General features: G+C 50.4%; 1 protein-coding gene across 1 annotated transcript in view; it reads left to right on the plus strand.

Annotated features, from left to right (window-relative positions):
* SND1 (staphylococcal nuclease and tudor domain containing 1) overlaps positions 1 to 18,506 on the plus strand; it is a 494,703-nt gene that overhangs the window by 59,579 nt on the left and 416,618 nt on the right. Inside the window, exon 10 of the mRNA XM_074942785.1 lies at positions 8,676 to 8,789. Coding sequence (XP_074798886.1) covers positions 8,676 to 8,789 — 114 coding nt within the window. The remainder of the gene's footprint in view (positions 1 to 8,675; positions 8,790 to 18,506) is intronic.

Below are 18,506 nucleotides of genomic sequence, written 5' to 3' on the forward strand. Positions count from 1 at the left end.
GCTGGCTTGGTTGCTTACGCCATCGCTGTGCTTGGCAGCCAGTGGAGCCCCTTGTTCCACTGACCGTAATGATGTCATGTAAGGGTTTTGGGGTGGGGGGAGAAAACCTTGCTTAGCTGACACTGTAGTATTGTGTTACAGGCAGTTCTTCAGACCATGGCAAATTGGCTTTGGATAATTTCAGATCCTGCTGCCATCGTGTTCAGATGATGGTACGAAAGTGAGAGCCCTGATTATTTTTTCGGTTCATTTGAGAAGCGTCAAGAGTTCTGGCCCTAAATAATAGGTTTTAATTTGTCAGATAAACAGTGGGGTCTGTGGGAAGGAAAAGTAGCGGAAATAATCTCTAAAGGATTAAAGAGGCTATTCCTTCTGAGTGCCCCTGCGCTTATACACAATTCGCAGCCTGAATGCACTGGGGGTCTGTCCTGTACAGAGCTGACTGTGTTATCAGCACTTAGTTTTTTGTGTGGAATGTATTTGCTACCAAGGCTATGCACTGAAGTGCCCATGTTGGGAAATGCAAAGTTGAGGTTGCTGAGGCAAAGCTTGCCTCTGCCCCTTGTGCACATGCCCTGCCATAGCTTTAATCATGTGAGCAGGCTGCTTTTCACTTTGAAGTGCAAAGGTAAGTTGGCTGTGCTGGGATGTTCAGGGCAGCTGCCTTTAATTGCCATTCAGGAGATGAGAGCTTCTAGGCTTGCTCCTCAGCAAATGTAGAGGGGCTAAATCTGCCAGCCCTGTTTTCTCTTGCTGTTATACTGAACATACAGTCCTGAGATTTTGGGGTGCCCTGAGGATCGATCTGGGTTGTGCATGATGCCTTTTTGCATTTCCTGGCTTTAAGTGTTGGCATGTGCAACAGCAGCCTTCTGTTAATGGAGTTTTTATGTGGAAGTTCCTGGGGTTTCAAAAGGGAAATGGTGGAAGATAATAGGTTAGAGACCAGCAGCTCATTTGAGGTGCTCAGGGCTCTGATGGAGCGCTGCCTTTTTCCAGTCGTGTCCCGACGGGTCCCCCACATCAGCTGTTTGCTCCATGGCTATGGCAGTAGTCATGTGCTGAGCAGCTGACGTGGAGCACCCATAGGGACTTGCATCTTGAAGAACTCGAGCTACTGCACAAGGGATGTTACTTTGCCTTCACTGCACATCTGTTAAAGCCAATCTTAATCTGTTCTAACATTGATCTATTGTAGATGCAAATAAACCTAATACGACCATTAATCTCCTAAAGCACATGTTAATAGCACAGTAAAGACAGGTGCATTAAATAGCCTTGCCTCACTTGCTGTGACACCATAGTGCATGACCGTTACTACTACAAAGGGACAGGGCTCCCCACTGATCGTGCACCCATGGAGCCCTGCCTCATTCAGTATGCGAGTTTGCTCTAGATTTCACTAACAGTTCGTCAAGGGATGCACACGTTTCCTTTGCAGAATGAAAACGGTTTTAAAAAGCAACAAAACTGCCCATCTGCAAAGGAGACCCTCCAGACCTTGGCCAAATCTGACCCAACTTTTTTTGGAACTTGCCAAGTCACATATCCCTATGGTCTGCCACATCTCAGCTCTGAGGATCAGGAATGATGGGTTCAGACAGTGATTGGAGTATCTTTCCCAGACCCAAGGAAGAGCTCTGTGTGGCTTGAAAGTTTTTCTCCAACAGAAGTTGGTCCAGTAAAAGTTACCTCACTCACCTTGTCTCCAATATCCTGGGACCAACACAGCTACAACACCACTTTCACATAGCCTTCTGGTCTTGTGATTAGTTAACCGCCATAGGCACTGACTTCCCCTCTTTCATGTGGGTGCTTGGCCCCACCCCTTCCCCGCCCCCATTCCAACCCCTTCCCCAAAGTCCCTGTCCCAACTCCGCCCCCTCCCTGCCAATATTCCAACTCCATCCCCAAATCCCTGCCTCTTCCCCTGAGCGTGCCACATTCCCACTGCTTCCCCCCTCCTGGAGCATGCTAAAGCTGCCAAACAGCTGTTTGGTGGCGGTCAGGTGGGAAGCTCTGGGAGATAGGCGGAGGAGTGGGGACGTGACACGCTCAGTGCGGGAGGAGGTTGGGCGGCGGGGAGGGAAGCTTGGCTGCCGATGGGTGCAGAGCACCCACTAACTTTTCTCCATGGGTGCTCCAGCCCCGGAGCACCCACAGAATTGGTGCCTATGCACCTGCGATTTCAGTGTTTTCAAACCCCATGGCAATAAGGTTCTTGAAAGGAGTCACTTGTCTCCACCCACCAGTTAGAGCTGATTCCTTTGTGGGGCATTAATACTGTCTTAGCAGCTCTCCTGGGGCCTCCATTTGAGCCTCTGGCAATGCTTCTCCTTTGTGTCAAAAAACTGCCTTTCCTGTGGCAACAGTGTTTGCGAGGAGGGTGGCGTTGTTACAGGCTTTGATGGCAGATCCCCCTTACATGCAGTTTTTCAAAGACAAAGTAACCCTGTGGCCGCACTCTACATTTTTATCTAAAGTAGCTTCCCAATTTCACTTGAACCAAGCAATATATTTACCATTGTTCTTTTCTGTTGCGTTCTACCCCAGACGAACAGCATCTTCACATGCTGGATGTCAGGTGAAGCTTAGCTTCCTATCTGGATAGGACCAAACCTTTGTTTCTCATATGCAGACCCAAGGAAGGGTTAAGCAGTCTCGTCACAGCCTGTCTCCAGGTGGATAACTTCCTGTATTGTGACCGCACACAAGTAGCCTAAAGGGTAGGAGCTCATGCCCCGAGAGCCCAGGCAGTGTTGACGGCATTCCTAAGTGACATTCCTACAGTGGACGTTTGCAGGGCTGCCACTTGGTCCTCTGTGCGTACTTTTACAGACTGCTGTGCCATCCCTGCTGAGTGCAGAGCAGCTGCAAATGTTGGGAACGCAGTCCTTGTTTAAATAGACTCCACGCCCCACCTCCTGGGAGAACTGTTCGGGAGGCAGTAAGGTAAAATAGACAGTTATATCTACTCAAAGCAAAATGCTACCTACCTGTGACTGGTGTTCTTCGGGATGTATTCCACGACCCAGCCTCTGTCCCCTCTGCATCGGAGTCTGTGCTTCTGGTGGTTGATGCTGAGGGAACAGCGCTGCCCTTACATCACCAGGGGAGGGGCTAGGACCGCATGGCAGGAGTGCTGCCCCTACGGGCTGCTAGGTAACGTTCTTCGGCTGGGCGCACACACCCAAGCAGGATACATGGCTCTATCACTTCTCGAAGAACAACACTTGTAGGCAGGTAACTGTTTTGTCCTGCCAATCTCCTCCCTGCCACTCTTTACAAGAGAGAGTAGCTGGCACTCCGAATGGATGGTGTCTCCTCCAGTCGGTGATGGTGCTTGTGCCTGTGGCTGAATGGTGGACTCCCAGGTTTCTTCTGCCTGCCCCATGACTCCTTCCGAAGGGACTGCTACCTATGCAGTGACCCCAGCCCCTACTGGCCGCGGAGCAGGAGACAAAGCGTGGGCCTCTGACTGACTCCCCCGCCTAGCATGGCTGACCGTGGTAACCGTGCTATTGCCATGGGTTCATTCATCCAGCTGCGGAGGAGGGCACCCGCTTCAGTGCGTATTGTTGTCTAGCTTTTTGCAATGGGAGTTCCCCAGTACCCTTTGTTAACCACTGCAAGAGCCATTGACAGATTCTAGCAATTGCCATGGAAATCTGTCTGACGTGGGGCATGCACTGGTATTTTATTACTGCAGTGCCAGCTGTGCCCAGAGCCCTGCTGTGCTGTGTGCGTGGCACACTCTTGAGGAGACAGTCCTTGTCCCAGTCCGAACAGATGAGTTGTGGGGGGGGGGGGGGTGTGTGTGTGTGAGAGCAGAGGCACGGAGGGGATGGATTTGCCCCCAGGCATGCCGCAAGTCAGTGGGAGAGCTGACAGTAAACCCAGACCTCCTGAGTCCTAGCCGTGCTGCTCTGAGCAGGAAGGTCCCCCCGGGTATGTCTGCACTGGAATAAGACCTGTGGCACGGCCATGGCTAGCCCAGGTCAGCTGACGTGGGCTCTCCAGGATTGCCATGCGAGGGTAAAAATGGCTGTGTAGCCATTTAGGCTTGGGCAGGAACTGGGGTCTGGGACCCTCCTCCTCTTGGGATCTCAGGACTCGGGCTTCAGATGGAGCCCAAATGTCTACATGATAATTTTACAGCCTTGTGAGCCTGAGCCAGCTGATCTGGGCCAGCCGCCAGGAATGAATTGCTGTGTAGAGGTACCCCAGCGGCCACGCTGTCTTGGAGCTCTTGGTCGGTCAGTTACTTAGTGCACTATGTTTTAGACTGACCGGCTCTGCTCTGAGGAGCTAACAGGCCAAGCTGAGTGGTGCTCAGGTACCCTGGTGGTGGTGGACATAACCAGGGTGGAGCACCTGGGGGAGGGAAGGAGAGAGGGTGAGTGGGGAAGACGTAGAGCAATAAGGTCACAGGCTGCTGTGGTTAGCACAGTGCCTGGAAAGGGTCTGCAATAAATGGAGGGAAGGGCTGGGGTCTCCTGCAGGGGGTGGAGGCCTGGCAGAGCGGGTCTAGGGGGATTTAGGTATAGGGCAGCTCAGCTCTGCAGGCCTGGCAGGTGAGGACAGTGAGTGTGTTGGCTGGAGGTGGCTGGAGCGGTAGGTGGCTGTTGTGCAGTGTTGTGGCCGGCTTGGAAGCTGCGGGGTCAGAGGAGGAGGAGCGAGCAGCTGCTGCAGCTGAGATCTAGTGAGAGGGGTTCGTGGGGGGGAATGGAGATGGGTAGGGAATAAAGCCATCAGGATGGAGCCATGGTGAGGGGGAGGTAGAGAGGCTCCTAAAGCACTGAGTCCGGTGGGGGGGGGGGTGCAGGGCAGTGAGCTGCTATACAATTTCTGTAAATTCAGTCCATCAGCATTTCTGCTACTGCAATTCCCTGGCAGTCTCTTTAACTACTCCACTAAGCTTCCATGGATCCAGAGAGCTAGGGTCAGATTTCTCTTGCTTCAGGAAGCTGGAGTGTGTCCTCCACCCCTTCCTTGGCTTCCTAGCCCTCTGCTTCCCACCCTCCGTCACCTTGCCAGGCTCTCAGAACTCTCCATGGACTCATTCCACTCTAAGAAAAGGAGTACTTGTGGCACCTTAGAGACTAACCAATTTATTTGAGCATGAGCTTTCGTGAGCTACAGCTCACTTCATCGGATGCATACTGTGGAAATTGCAGAAGACATTATTTTATACACAGACACCATGAAACAATACCTCCTCCCACCCCACTCTCCTGCTGGTAATAGCTTATCTAAAGTGATCATCAAGATGGGCCATTTCCAGCACAAATCCAGGTTTTCTCACCCTCCGCCCCCCCACAGACAAACTGACTCTCTTGCTGGTAATAGCCCATCCAAAGTGACCACTCTCTTCACAATGTGTATGATAATCAAGGTGGGCCATTTTCTGCAGGAATCCAGGTTCCCTCACCCCCCTCCAAAAACCACACACACAAACTCTCCTTACAACGTGCATGATAATCAAGGTGGGCCATTTCCAGCACAAATCCAGGTTTTTTTAACCCCCCCCCCCACACACAAACTCACTCTCCTGCTGGCAATAGCTCATCCAGGAGAGTGAGTTTGTGTGTGTGTGTGTGTGTGTGGGGGGGTTAAAAAACCTGGATTTGTGCTGGAAATGGCCCACCTTGATTTTCGTGCACGTTGTAAGGAGAGTTTGTGTGTGTGGTTTTTGGAGGGGGGTGAGGGGGTGAGAGAACCTGGATTCCTGCAGGAAATGGCCCACCTTGATTATCATACACATTGTGAAGAGAGTGCTCACTTTGGATGGGCTATTACCAGCAAGAGAGTCAGTTTGTCTGTGGGGGGGTGGAGGGTGAGAGAACCTGGATTTGTGCTGGAAATGGCCCATCTTGATGATCACTTTAGATAAGCTATTACGAGCAGGAGAGTGGGGTGGGAGGAGGTATTGTTTCATGGTGTCTGTGTATATAATGTCTTCTGCAATTTCCACAGTATTCATCCGATGAAGTGAGCTGTAGCTCACGAAAGCTTTAACCAATTTATTTGAGCATGTCTCTAAGGTGCCACAAGTCCTCCTTTTCTTTTTGCGAATACAGACTAACACGGCTGTTACTCTGAAACCTGTCATTCCACTCTGCTGCTCTGCATTTGCATCCCCCTTGCTCTGCTCCTCCCGTCCTGGCCTCTGTGCCCCATCTCCTGCAGCTCTGCACACTTGGGGAATCATCACTTGCTCATGCTGCCCTGTGTAGCTGGTGCTTTGCTCCCTCTACTCCTCCAGTCCCTCTAAGCCACCGAATTGTTTCCTCCATGTTCTGCTTCTAAATACTCTGTTCTCTAATTTCTGTCACTCCCTGCAAAGGCCTTCATGCTGCCGTGTGAAAGCTGCATGTTGTATATTAGAACACTAGCTCTCTGCAGTTGTCCTGGGAAGGAGCTCGCAGAGTTCAGGGGAGCTCCTGCATGTCCCTCCTTTCTGGGCGATTTAAAAGCTGCTGGCTATTCTCTGGTATAGTAACTTAGGGCAAAAACTGAATGCTAAGGTTGGAGGAGTTTGATCTGACTGCTCCAACCTGCGAGTAATGCAAGAGTCGGTCAGCATGCATATTAAATGATACGTACTTCTAATGATCAAGGGCTGCATATACCTAAGCTAAGCAACTGCATGATCATATTGCTATAACCCTCATCACATTCCTTCCTTACTGCGTCTACTCCAGCCAGCATGTCCCATGTCAGTTCAGGTCAAGTACAGCTCATCTGGTTATTCTCTAAGCTTCCTCACATACTTTTGGGCTCTGTAGAAATAGTGTGTGTGGTAACAATGTAATGCAGGTCAGGATTCTCCCTGCTAGATCAGACCTATAGCCCACTCAGCTTGGGGTCCTGCCTGCAATGCTGGCCTCTCCTGATGCTTCAGAGGAAGGTGAAAACACATGTATGTGCCTGGTCTGTTGTGCAGTGTTGTATAGAGAGGGTAGGAACCCTTCCTGACCCCACAGCAATGTTTATGCCCAGAAGCATGAGACTTGATTACTCTCATCTTAGCATGCAGCCTGCTTCGGGGAGGGTTCTGTCAGCAAAACCAAAAAGCCAGGTCCCAGAAGGGGTTGAGACCATTGGTAGTAAAGCTCCCTGGAGGGCTGTTATCTCGGCTGAAGGAAGCCCAGACAATTCTTGGTGTCTGTTTTAATTTTGATTTGTATAATCTTGTTATCCCTTTGACTAAGCATGTTTTGAGAAATTGATGTGCTTGCTGGGGCAAAAGAGCTGCGAGTTATGAAAGTCTGTTCCTTTTTATTTCTCTCCCATTCCCCATGTATACGTGGTGGAAGTGGCAAGGCTTTGGAGAGCTCCAGATTCTGGGTGAGAAGGCTTGCAAATGTCTGCTTGCACACTTGCCCAAGGCACCTGGATTTCTTTAATTGATAAATAAAATGTTAATTTTTATCAAGATATGGGGGTGGCTGGGTAGATTTTTATGCTGGAACTTGGTAAATATTTGTGCCAGTTCTGCAAATCCCATCTACACATGCCTTAGCCTTGATGAAAATCACCTGAATTTTGCTGCAGTTCGGATCAGGTCAGATCTGTAATGTTGCATATGATAAAAATAGCTAAAAAAATTGAAATAAAAAGCCCTGCAGCATGCATGTCTCACTCTGGGCTGCTGGAATCCTGCCCCGCTTTGCCACCAGTCTTCCTAGTGTTCGGCTTGTTAGTTTGCTTTGGTCATCCCTGGAAGCCCCAGCCCAGATGAGAGCCCCAATGTGTTAACCACTGTACGAGTACGTAAGAGACAGTCCTTGCCTCACTCTGGCTGTGTTCCGCGCCCCCACTGCTCCACAAGTAAGCTCATCTCAAATACTGGTGTCCTCATGTGAGCTCTGTCTGTATTGATCTCATGGTGCCTCAGGGCTTTGTTTCAGACGCCGGATCCTGTTGTGCTAGGCGCTGTACATGCAGAGAGAGGAGTAGCACAGGGTCCTGTAGGATCTTGGCTGCCGGCTTGGATTTGCTGTGTCGTATTGCCTGCTGTGAGAGACTCAAAGGTTGCCAGTGCCCAATGCTCTCCCAGTAGATTGGAGCAAAGCGTTCTTCCTCCCGATTGCCTTGCGGTGGGTGAGAAGTCTGGTGTCCGGCATTAATAGGAGAAGGGGCCAGGCCCCGAGGTGGCAGAGGTTTATACAGGGTCTTGGCCAACCCTGGCATTGTCATGCTTTTAAAGTGCCAGGGCTGTCTGCGTATGCTAGACCCACGGGCTGGCTGAGTTCCAGTCCTGTAGAACCAATAGCACAGCCAAATCCTCAGGGCTCTCAGGTAGGAACACTGAACAGCAGGGCCACCTACTACTTCCTTTGTAACTCACCATCATGTTCCCTATGGCAAGGAGAGTTTAGTGGAGCTTCTCAAAGCCTTTGGGGACTGTATTATGCCCAGTGTCACCCTCACCAGGCTTAGTGGCTGGACTGTGTTGCTGAGCACCTATAGGCTGAAGTGCCTGGGTTGAGGAAGGCCAGCCCTGGTTTTGGTGATGCTGGTGAGCTGGGTGCCTGGTGGGTTCACATGCGTGCTGGGACCAGCAGGCTGCTGGCCTTGCACCAGGGGGTTGGATGCAGCTGCGATGGATGTTGGACTCTTTGCTTGTGCTCAACCAATATTCACCCCTGTATCTTCCTCCTCATCTCTAGGTGATGCAAGTGCTAAACGCAGATGCCATTGTGGTTAAGCTGAACTCTGGAGACTACAAAACCATACATCTGTCCAGTATCCGGCCACCTAGACTGGAAGGAGAAGGCACCCAGGTGAGGTTCCTTTGGTCCTGTGCCCTGTTTGCAGGCGAGGTAACTTATTAGTTTAAAATAGGACTGAGGCTTGGGGAGGGGATGAATCGCTGAACAGCAGGATGGCTTCTGAGTTCGCCCATGACCCAGGGCAAAGACTCTGGCAGCTCCTGGCACATCCATTCTGAGAGGGTGTTGCCGTTCTGACTGCTAGTGTTGTGTGTGTGTGTGTGTGTGTGTGGGGGGGGGGGTAGATGCTGTACAGAAGATGTGACTCTTACCTAAAGCAGGTAGTCTCCTGAGCACCTGATGCAGAATCCCCACAGGAAGGGGTTCCAGCATGCGATATCCACTTGCTCTGGGGCAAGGTTTTCCATCACATTCAATGTAAGCCTCCCTTTGCTCAGCTTCGTCCTCTTTCTCATGGAGAAGGGTCTCTACCTAGAGGGTAAAGCAAGAGGCTTGGGAGTCAAGTGGGGCCTCCAATCCCAGCCCTGTTGCTTTCTGCATGACCTTGGGTGAGTCAATTGCCCCTTGCTGCCTGTGTCCGTCGTCCCCCCTGCACACCTCTACAGGGGATCTGCCTACCTCACAGGGAGTCAGTTTGGTTTGTGAAGTGCTTTGAGACTCTGGGATGGTAGATGCTACAGAATTGCCAAGTGTTATTTGAATGGTGTGAAAGGACTAGCCCAGGGTGTGGTGACTATTAACAGGAAGCAGCCTGGAGTTCTCCTCGTGTTGAGAGAAACATATCCCTGGTGGTGGTATAAGCAGGTGTGTGCACAGTTCCAATGGACCCTGCTGTTCCAAAGTTCCTAGCTCCTTGCATGGCTTGTTTGTAGGGGTTCTATGCAAGCGATGGGTGCGCCCAGAGAATCCCAGTCAGTTCAGTGACCAGTTCTTATTCCACTGCTCTTTCTAATATTTCTTCATTGAAAGATGAGAATTCCACGAAAGGTTGCAGAGAGGGAACTGAGTGAGAACATGTTAAATCCTCCTGGTTTTTCCTCCTTCCTTCCTCTTGCTCAGCAGGGTGCCTGTCCTCAGGGCTATGGAAACAGTTTCTTCAACTGGGAGGGAGGTGGGGATGAGATTATTGCTTAACTGGGGGGAAAATGATCATGTCTCAAGAACAGCTGGTTGAAGCTGAACCTGAGCAAAACAGAAGTGATGCTGGGGGGTAGAGGAAAGTATTTTGAGGCATTGGCCATGGTGCAGTCTCCTTTGAAGGGTCAGACCCCCACTTGCTCAATTAAGTCTGTAGTCTAGGAGTTCTTTTGGATTCCTTGCTGATGCTGTGTTCTCAGATCACAGCAGCTGTGAGTGATGCTTTCTATCCTCTCTGGTTGGCTGGGAGTCCCCCATCCCATCCTGGCAGGTGAAAACCTGGCTCAGTTGTTCATGCCTGTCACACTTCAGCTGGACTACAGCAAGGCATGAAACCTTCCACAGTTAGGAAACTCCAACTAGTAGTAACTCAGCGATGTATGCTACCACAAATGTATCACACCTGTCCTGTGCGCTCTACACTGGCTTCTCCCTGAACTTCAAATCAAATGCAAGGTCTTGGTCATTACCTTCAAAATGCTCCATGGTCTGAGCCCAGGATACTAAAGAAGAGGTTGACTGTGGTTCTCTGGCCCAGTGGAATGCCCTGCAATACGAGTGAAGCTCGTCTGTGTGGGAGACAGAACCTTCCCTGGCGTGGTCTGAGACTGAAAGGAAATTTCCCAGGAGCTAAGGACCATCACAAACTTCACTACCTTCCAATCCAAGGGCAAGGCCCATTTCTTTGACTTGCCTTCTCTGATACAAACACAGCAACAGGTGCGCTCGTATCAAAAACCAAAACAAACTACCAAAGCGCGCACTCCACTGCACATGCTTCTGCCCTTAGGGAGAGGATTAGAGAACGAACCCCGCGGGACAGGTGTGTAGCAGTGTGGCTTAATACACCAGTGGAAGGAGCTCAGATACTAGTGATGAGAGCAGTATAAAACAGATACCAATGCGAATAGGACAAATGTCCCCACTGAGACAATCCCATTTCAGTGCAATTCTAGTTATGCCTTCCTGTGCAGCCTCTTCTCTGCTTTAGTATGTGTTCTTTGTGATCTTCTCTCCAGTAAAAGGGTTACAGCACCCACAGCCATACTTAGATTTGATTTTAGCACTGCAGAAGGTTGCCTGTGAAGTGCCACAGAGATGGAGCTCTGTGTAAGCATTACGCTTAAGAGCAGTGCTGTAGCCAGGGCTGGCAAAGTGCTCATTATCAGTGCCTGAAAATGAGGTTTTGGAACTCTCCACGATACCCCTTGGGCTGGAGCATCTCTTACTGTTCCCAGCCCAATGGTTTTGAGAATTCCAAGAGGGCCCCGGTTTAGTGACAGGCTTTTTGAGACCTTGGGCAGATTTCAAACTCTTGTTCTCTGATTGAATGTCTTAAAACATCAGACTCATGTGGACTCGTTAATCAGAGCAAGGTGTCGACCTCTGATTTCCCAAAGACCTCAGCATCAGGATTTTTACATGTTACACTGTGCACACCCAGTCCAGTTTCCACTCATTTTAACCGATCTCCATTTGAGGCCTCTTGTAAGTAAGCATGAACTGTATCTACAACACTGTGCACTGAACCGTAGCACTTTAATATTAATGTGAAGGCATTGAAATTCACACAAACAGCTGTGCGTTCCTCAGAGCTTGCTGCTTAACCCATGCTGTTTCAAGGCACTGGAGTTGGTTCTGATCCTGCCTCTGGCGCAGAATGACTCTGTTCCCTGTCTGTAAAATGTTAGGGCTGTGGTGGTGGGGGCCCTAGATTCTGCCCTGTTTCCCCCTTGTTGCATCTTATCTGCAATTGGCCTGTAAGTTCCTGGGAGCAAGGGTCATGTCTTTTTATATTATAGTAGCTCCCAAGGGCCTCACAGTAAACTCTAAATTCCAAATGCATTTAGTGCTTGTAGCTGAATTTGGTCACCTATTCCCATGGCTGTTCTGATTCTCTAGAGACGAGCCCACAAGGAATTTTTCGTGGGAGTTTATTCCATAGTATAATGCTGCATTAAGGTTAAGACGCAGCATGCTTGAAAGTTAAGATTTTGTTTTCCTGTAGCAGCCTCTGCTCTGCCTACGCTGACTGATCTGTGAGGTGTGAAGTCACTGTTGTGTGGTGCAATTAGGGGAGCCCTACCTGGCCTCGTTACCCACACACATATAAAGGCAAACAAGCAACAACATCCAAAATCCTACATGTGTTTAGCGGGTGGAGTTGGGGTTGCTGTGGGAACCAACACTTGGAAATTCCTGACTTCTGTAATGTTGCATTAATTTGTATGCATGGAATCGTGAATAACTTCCAAGATTAGATGGTCCCTCCTGCTGTTTCCTTTGCGCCCTGGTGAATTGAGCATCCCATTTACATTGCAGGAGGGAAATGTGGCCAGGTTAGAGGGCTTGGAGTGCTAGGAGCTGACTGGCGGGGGGAGCTCACTTTTCATCGATCACACAGCCAGTAGGGACCATTTTGGCCAGCGTGTCTGACCTGCTGTGTGACATGGGCCAGTGAACTTCTTCACGATAATTCCTAGAGCAGTTCTTTCAGAAGCTTCCAACCTTGATTTAAAAATGGTCAGTGATGGAGAATTCACCATGACCCTTGATGTTGGCCTTGCCTTGTTGCCCTGTCCCAGGGTAGCACTGGTGACAGGTGGCATCGTGACAGCCCCAGTGCCCTGTAGAACTGTCCTGTGTGGTAGCCTCTGAGATACTGCCACACAGCCTTGCTGAGCAGCCAGCGCTGGTGCGCTGAGCAGAATGTGTAGTGTCCTTGTTAAGTAGCCTGCTTTCCCCTCGCCTTCCCGGAAGACCAGCAGAACAGTTACATCCTGGCAGCGTTGCCAGCTCTAGGCTTTGCCTGTGTATGAATTTTAAAATTATATTTCCTAACTTAAAGTACCATGTGCGCCAGAGCACAGGGGTTAATGACTTTCCACTCTTCTGGGACACTGTCCTCGCCTCCTTCATCTCTACTTGGTCTGCAGATGATTGAAGTTTACTGCTGAGGTGACCTTCTAAATGTACCCCTTGCAGCCCTGAAATCAAGGTCCGTGATCATATGCAGTATTCTCTCCCTACCGTCAGGGCTCAGATTCAGTTGTCCTATCCCTCAGGCAGCATTATGCTGCCACTTCCCTTCAAAGTGCTTGGGTGTGTTTTTTGTTTAGCGACAGAGGCTGGAGTTGCAACCAGCTGTGTGTTTGGGAAATGCAGTGTCCTACACAGTGGCACACGTGTGCTGATCTCTGGAGCACTGGCCTGATACAGGGGTTTGGGGCCAGCAGTATGCGCTGTTGTCAGATGGGAGGCTCCATTTGAAACAAGCATGGGCTGACATGATCACAAAGGTTGCATCTATGTGCTGTGTGTATGGTTAAAAACACCCCACAAGAACCGGAAACTGCCTCCTGCTCTCACCCAATGTGCTGGCCCTTTCCTGGCTTCTGACAGCAATGCGGTAGTGGTCAGTCCCTAACCGTATGACTTCATACATTGTACCACTGCAGATTCTGAGATAAGTCCACATAAGCAAACACCTGTTTCAACCTTTGTGCCCTAATGATCACTGCATCCAGGTGTGTAAAACAACTAATGTACCGGGTCTGAATCGCCATCTAGCCAGGACACGGCTGAGTCCCCTACGTGTCCATCCGATTTGCTTTCCCACAATTGACATTCTTTAGCTGCAGCCAAGTAGCCCTTGAACTTCAATCTGTTCCCATCTGCTTGGGCCTACTGCTTCCTTCCTACCTCTGATGCCGGCCTGGACCGCTGAGAGCAGGTAGCCTGTATTTGGTGCTCCTCCTTAGGTCCCTCTGTAAAACTCCCTTCAAGGCCCGCAAGGGCTAACCCATGTCATCAAGGGCTGTTAGCTGCCTCGTCCTCTGGGTCACCAGGCCCATGTCTTTGTTTAGATGGTACGCTGCTCAGGCCGAGGTTCCCAAACTCTTTGCCCCATTTGAATGAAGTATTACTTGCCAGCACCCTAGACAGCATGGAGGGTGCCAGTTTGAAGAGAAAACTGGTGCCCTCGCATGCACTGTGCGTGTGAGGTCACTCTGCACGGAGAGCACCATTTCCTCCACAGTATGACCTTGTATATATGGTTAGGGTGAGATCACACTGGGTGGAGGATGCCATTTCATGGAGCAGAATGGCACCTGCCATGCATCCTGGCCTTGGACGCACCATACATGCAAGTTCAAGGGGTGTGGTGCAAACGGACGTGTTCCGCACTTGAGGGATTGCGGCCCACCGTAGGGGAACTGCTGTGTAAGGGCTGGGGCTCAGTCTGTGGTGTGCTGTAGTGAGAAGCGTTTCAGCGTGCTCTGTAAATAGCAGGTTTTCAGGAAACTCCTCTCATTCTTGGTGTAAGCTGCAGGTCACACCTGTTTGCCAGAAGCTGGGAATGGGTGATGGGATGATCACTTGATTGCCTATTCTGTTCATTCCCTCTGGGGCACCTGCCATTGGCCACTGTCGGCAGACAGGATACTGGGCCAGATGGACCTTTGGTCTGATCTAGTGTGGCCGCTCTTATGTTCTTGTCATCTAGCTCCAGTCAGAAGGCCTAGGGCCATTCATGGCTCAACTGGATTGTTTATTAATAGACTGTAGGCTCTTTGGGGCAGAAACCATTGTTCAGCGTGTGTAGCGCTACCAGGACAGTGGGGCCTCTGTGCAGCCGATGGGTTTGGGGAGCCTCCTGTAGCAGAAGTAAGTGAAATCTATCTAGCCTTTTCAAATCACTGATCCTGAAGCTGTGGCTTCTGAGCTGCAGCTCTGTGCAGGACAAGCCAGCACATCCAGTTACTGGCCGGGAGCAGGAGGCTAGAATGAGTGAACGCTGGAGCAGCTTGCTCCCTATGCAATGTCACTGGGAGCCTCATGCCTACAGAGATGACTAATTTCCAATAACTCTGAGCCTGGGCTGCAGGGTTCTGACTGTGGTTGCTGCATTTAAAGACGTGTCCATTTCAAAGGGGGATTGTTTCCTGTGGGGGGTGTGGGTGGGTGTGTGTATGTGCGGGTTCTGGTTATCACTTCCCTGGATGCTTTCTTGGGGGGTGGAGGGGGGCTCTAAGATAACTTTGATCCTCCTATGCCTTGCAGTGCTGGCTCCTACTGGAGCTTACTGGAAAGTGACAGTCATAGCAGTTAGAGAGGGGGAAATACCTGTCTGGCCCGTGCATCCATCCCCATGGGCTGGGAAAGTTCTCCACGGTGCCTTCTCCAAGGCTTTGATCTGATTGTTTTAAGAGCCTTGAGCAGTGGGGCTTTAGCGCTTATCCCTGGAGACCCGCCACAGCCTCCTGCATCTTGTTGTAAGGGAAACTTCCTGGGTATTTCATCCTGCAGCTCCTGGTGGTGCTGATTTGGGTGTCTGTTCCGCTCCCACTACAGGGTGGGCTGTTACCACTTTCCTCCCTGCTAAGGTCAGAGCCATGTCTAGCTGAGCTCCCTGTTTCTATTAAATCCCTCCAGCTTTGGTTTTCTCCACTGCTATTCTCTGAACTCCCCTTTGCCTGCCTCTCGCTGGTGTTTCAAAGTGACTGCTGGTTTAGGAGCCAAGTGCCCCTGTGAGAGTCAGTATTCTCCCTGCCCTGTGAGGAGTTTCTGCACATGCAGCTGAAATTGCATGGGCTTCTAGGCCCTATCTCTGTCAGCGTAACCTCTAATTTGCAGCAGCACATCAGGTGACTGCACGGAAAGTGTCGCTCACATCTCTGCTTTGGGTTAGTTCTGCCCCAGCTGCATTAGCTCGCATTTGCACAGGTTGAATCTCATTTATTTCCTACCCATATTTTTTTACGTTTCTGACTTCTCTAGCCTCCGTGGTGCTTGCATGGCTGCCTAGTTACCTGTGAATGTAATTAATGGGGTGTTTACCCCCTCCTTCCAGGTCGTTAACGCTAAATAAGGTGGGACCTCAGCCAGGTCCTTGTGGTGCCCCTCTGGCCACCTACACTAATTGGCTGTTGCTCTTTATCATTACATTTTCAGCCCTTTAGTCAGAATGCAGCCCATGTGACCAGCCCTCATAAATGTCATTTTAAGATAATGCTGTAGCAGTTGCTGTGCTAGAATCTAGACATTAAATCCTCCCTGGCGACGGGCACAGTAGAAGAACCTGAATGGAATGGAGTTCAGTAATTCTCTCCAAACAGCATCAGGTTTCTCTTAAGTGCTCAGAGGGTGCTCTACACTGGACAGAACACGTGGTCCCTGCCTGCAGGAGTCTGCAACATAAACTGGCAACATGTGGCCCAGATGTGGCTGCTAACCATCTATTCTATGGGTGACAGCAACTTTCAGTGATGGGGCTAGCGTGTTTTCTGACAGGATGTGAATGCACCTCCCCTGCCATGAGTTTGCCAGGTGAGGTACTCTGGCTTCATTTCAATTTTAAAAAGTTGGTGGGTTGCTCGTGCTTTCAAGGCTGGGGAAGCTTTCAAAGCCACTGACCGTAACTGGCATCCCCAATATGTATGTGCCGGGGTGGGCTGTTGCAGGCTACACACTTCCTCTGTCTCCCCATCTCCACTTGGCGGTTAGTCTTAGCATCCTGCCCCTGCAGTGATGCAGCCTGCTGAGCAGAATGTCCTGTCCCCTCTGAGCAGAGCTTTGGTACCTCTTCCGTATCTCACTTGGCAGCAAATGCAGGACACTCAATTTTGGCTGGGAGGGCCTCCCTGCAGAGCAGGTCCTAGAGGCTACTGGCTTGCGTCTTCTGGAGTAGGCTGGAACTACAGGCTGGCAGCACTCTTGGGCAGTATGTTTCTATTGTGGAAGCTCCTATAATGTGCTAGGTGCTGCCCAGCTATACGAAGATTCTGCTCTGGAGAGCTTGTTTTGTTACTTCCATTGTGGGACCGATTTCCCAATCTGAATCTGGACCCGATTTACAAACCAGCATATGCAGTCCCTGAACCAAACGGCTTAATCTTAAAGACCAAAATCAGGGAAAGGGTAGGGGATACTAGCTACAAGCAAAAGCGCTCAGGACAGGTGGGAAGGGTCTGGTTAAGGCTAAATTTATGGTGGGTTTTTTTGGGTTGGTTGTTGGTTATTCCAAAGGGCTCATCCTGTCTGGGCCACAGCAGCCCTCTTGCAGTCCGTACTTACTCTTGCCAGCTCCCTTGAGAACGGTCCAGTCTTGGCAATCGGTGAGCTGCTCCCTACCTTCATTCCATAGCTTGTCATCTGCAGAGTTCAGTGTGTGTTGCTGTGCCCGTGCACACAAGTTCAAAGGCTCCCTGAAGTCTCTGTAGACACGCGCAGAGCTAGTGCTGTCTGGGTGGACGTCGGACTGAGTGCTTCGATGCTTGAAAAGCCCGTTCAGCAAAACGCAGGCACCTTCGCTCGAGGAACCCTTCAGCAGCATCAATTCTAACAGCTTTTCTGGCTGCTTGTTGTTGTTCGAGCTCCATAAAACAGAGTAGGTGGTGAACAGTTAGTAGAGCCGTACTGAGGAGAGAGATCTCCATCCAACAGAATGCAGATTGGTCCCTAGGCACCTGATACAGTAGATGGAAACTGACAAACTGAAAATTCAGTGTAATAAAATCCTACAGCTTTTCATCTTCTGCCTTCATCACCCAGCGCGAAATGAATTCTGAGCGCGGGAGCTGATAGCGTTTAATATCTCTATTGCCTGTCTGTCGAGGAACATAATGTATTCAGATAAAAGTGCACCCTCCCCACTGCCCACATGCTGGGTCCACAGGTGCAGCTCTGATGCCACAGCGCGCAGTGACAGAGTGACAAGCCCTGGTAGGGCAGCTGTCTCCCTTGTGAGAGGAGCTCTCCTCTGAGGCAAGTGTCGTGCATAACTCACCACCCCACCCCACTCCTCATTTTCACATCCCGCCTGATCATGGGCTTGGAGAGTCCTCTAGCAAGAGTGTGTCCATGATCCAGTAGTTGCAGGCTGTCTAGCAGCATCACCGGGTATAGGATCGTGGCCTCTAGATGTCGACCTCTTGTGCCCCACTTTGCATATGTGTGGTGATGGTTGCTAGTATATTTTTCCTCTTGGCAGCCAGGGAAGAATCTGACATCTTGGGGTTGATGCCACTTCACAAGCTACAGTATAAGTATTACGATGTATGACTGTAGGGTCTCTCCCAGCAATTTGCTCTTACAAATATCTAGAGGTGAGAAAATACCAGGAATGCTCTGTTTGCTACATGTGTGCGCCTGCTATACTGATAAACCCCAGACAGCCTCCCCATATGACCACCAGCTTTCTCAAAAAGCCCTGGGTTCGGGGCAGACCTGGGTGGCGAACCAATAAAAGCCCTAATGGACGAAGCCAGGGAGGGACTATATAACAGCACCCCCTTTCCTTTAACGTGAAAGAGGCTGACGCCTCTGCTGCAATGGTATCACTTGCAGGTGGCAAAGGCCCAAAGCATTTAGGGGTTTATAGGTTAAAATTGACACATCAGACCCTACCTGGGAACAGCCAGGCAGTCAGGTCCGCTCAGAGCCACCTGTTTTAAGCCTTTTATCTGTGGAAGCGTGGGACCAGTGGACCCATTCATGCATTGAAAAAGTAGTGAGCTGACCTTTGTGCATCAGTTGGAATGTGTAGGGATCTCCCCTATCCTCGAACATAAGGGGAGCTTGTACCTATGTCGGTGGAGCCATAGTATGGCCAGGATTTTAGCAGCCCGA

The sequence above is a fragment of the Natator depressus genome, chromosome 1, assembly GCF_965152275.1.
Source record: "Natator depressus isolate rNatDep1 chromosome 1, rNatDep2.hap1, whole genome shotgun sequence".
NCBI classification, from domain to species: Eukaryota; Metazoa; Chordata; order Testudines; family Cheloniidae; genus Natator; species Natator depressus.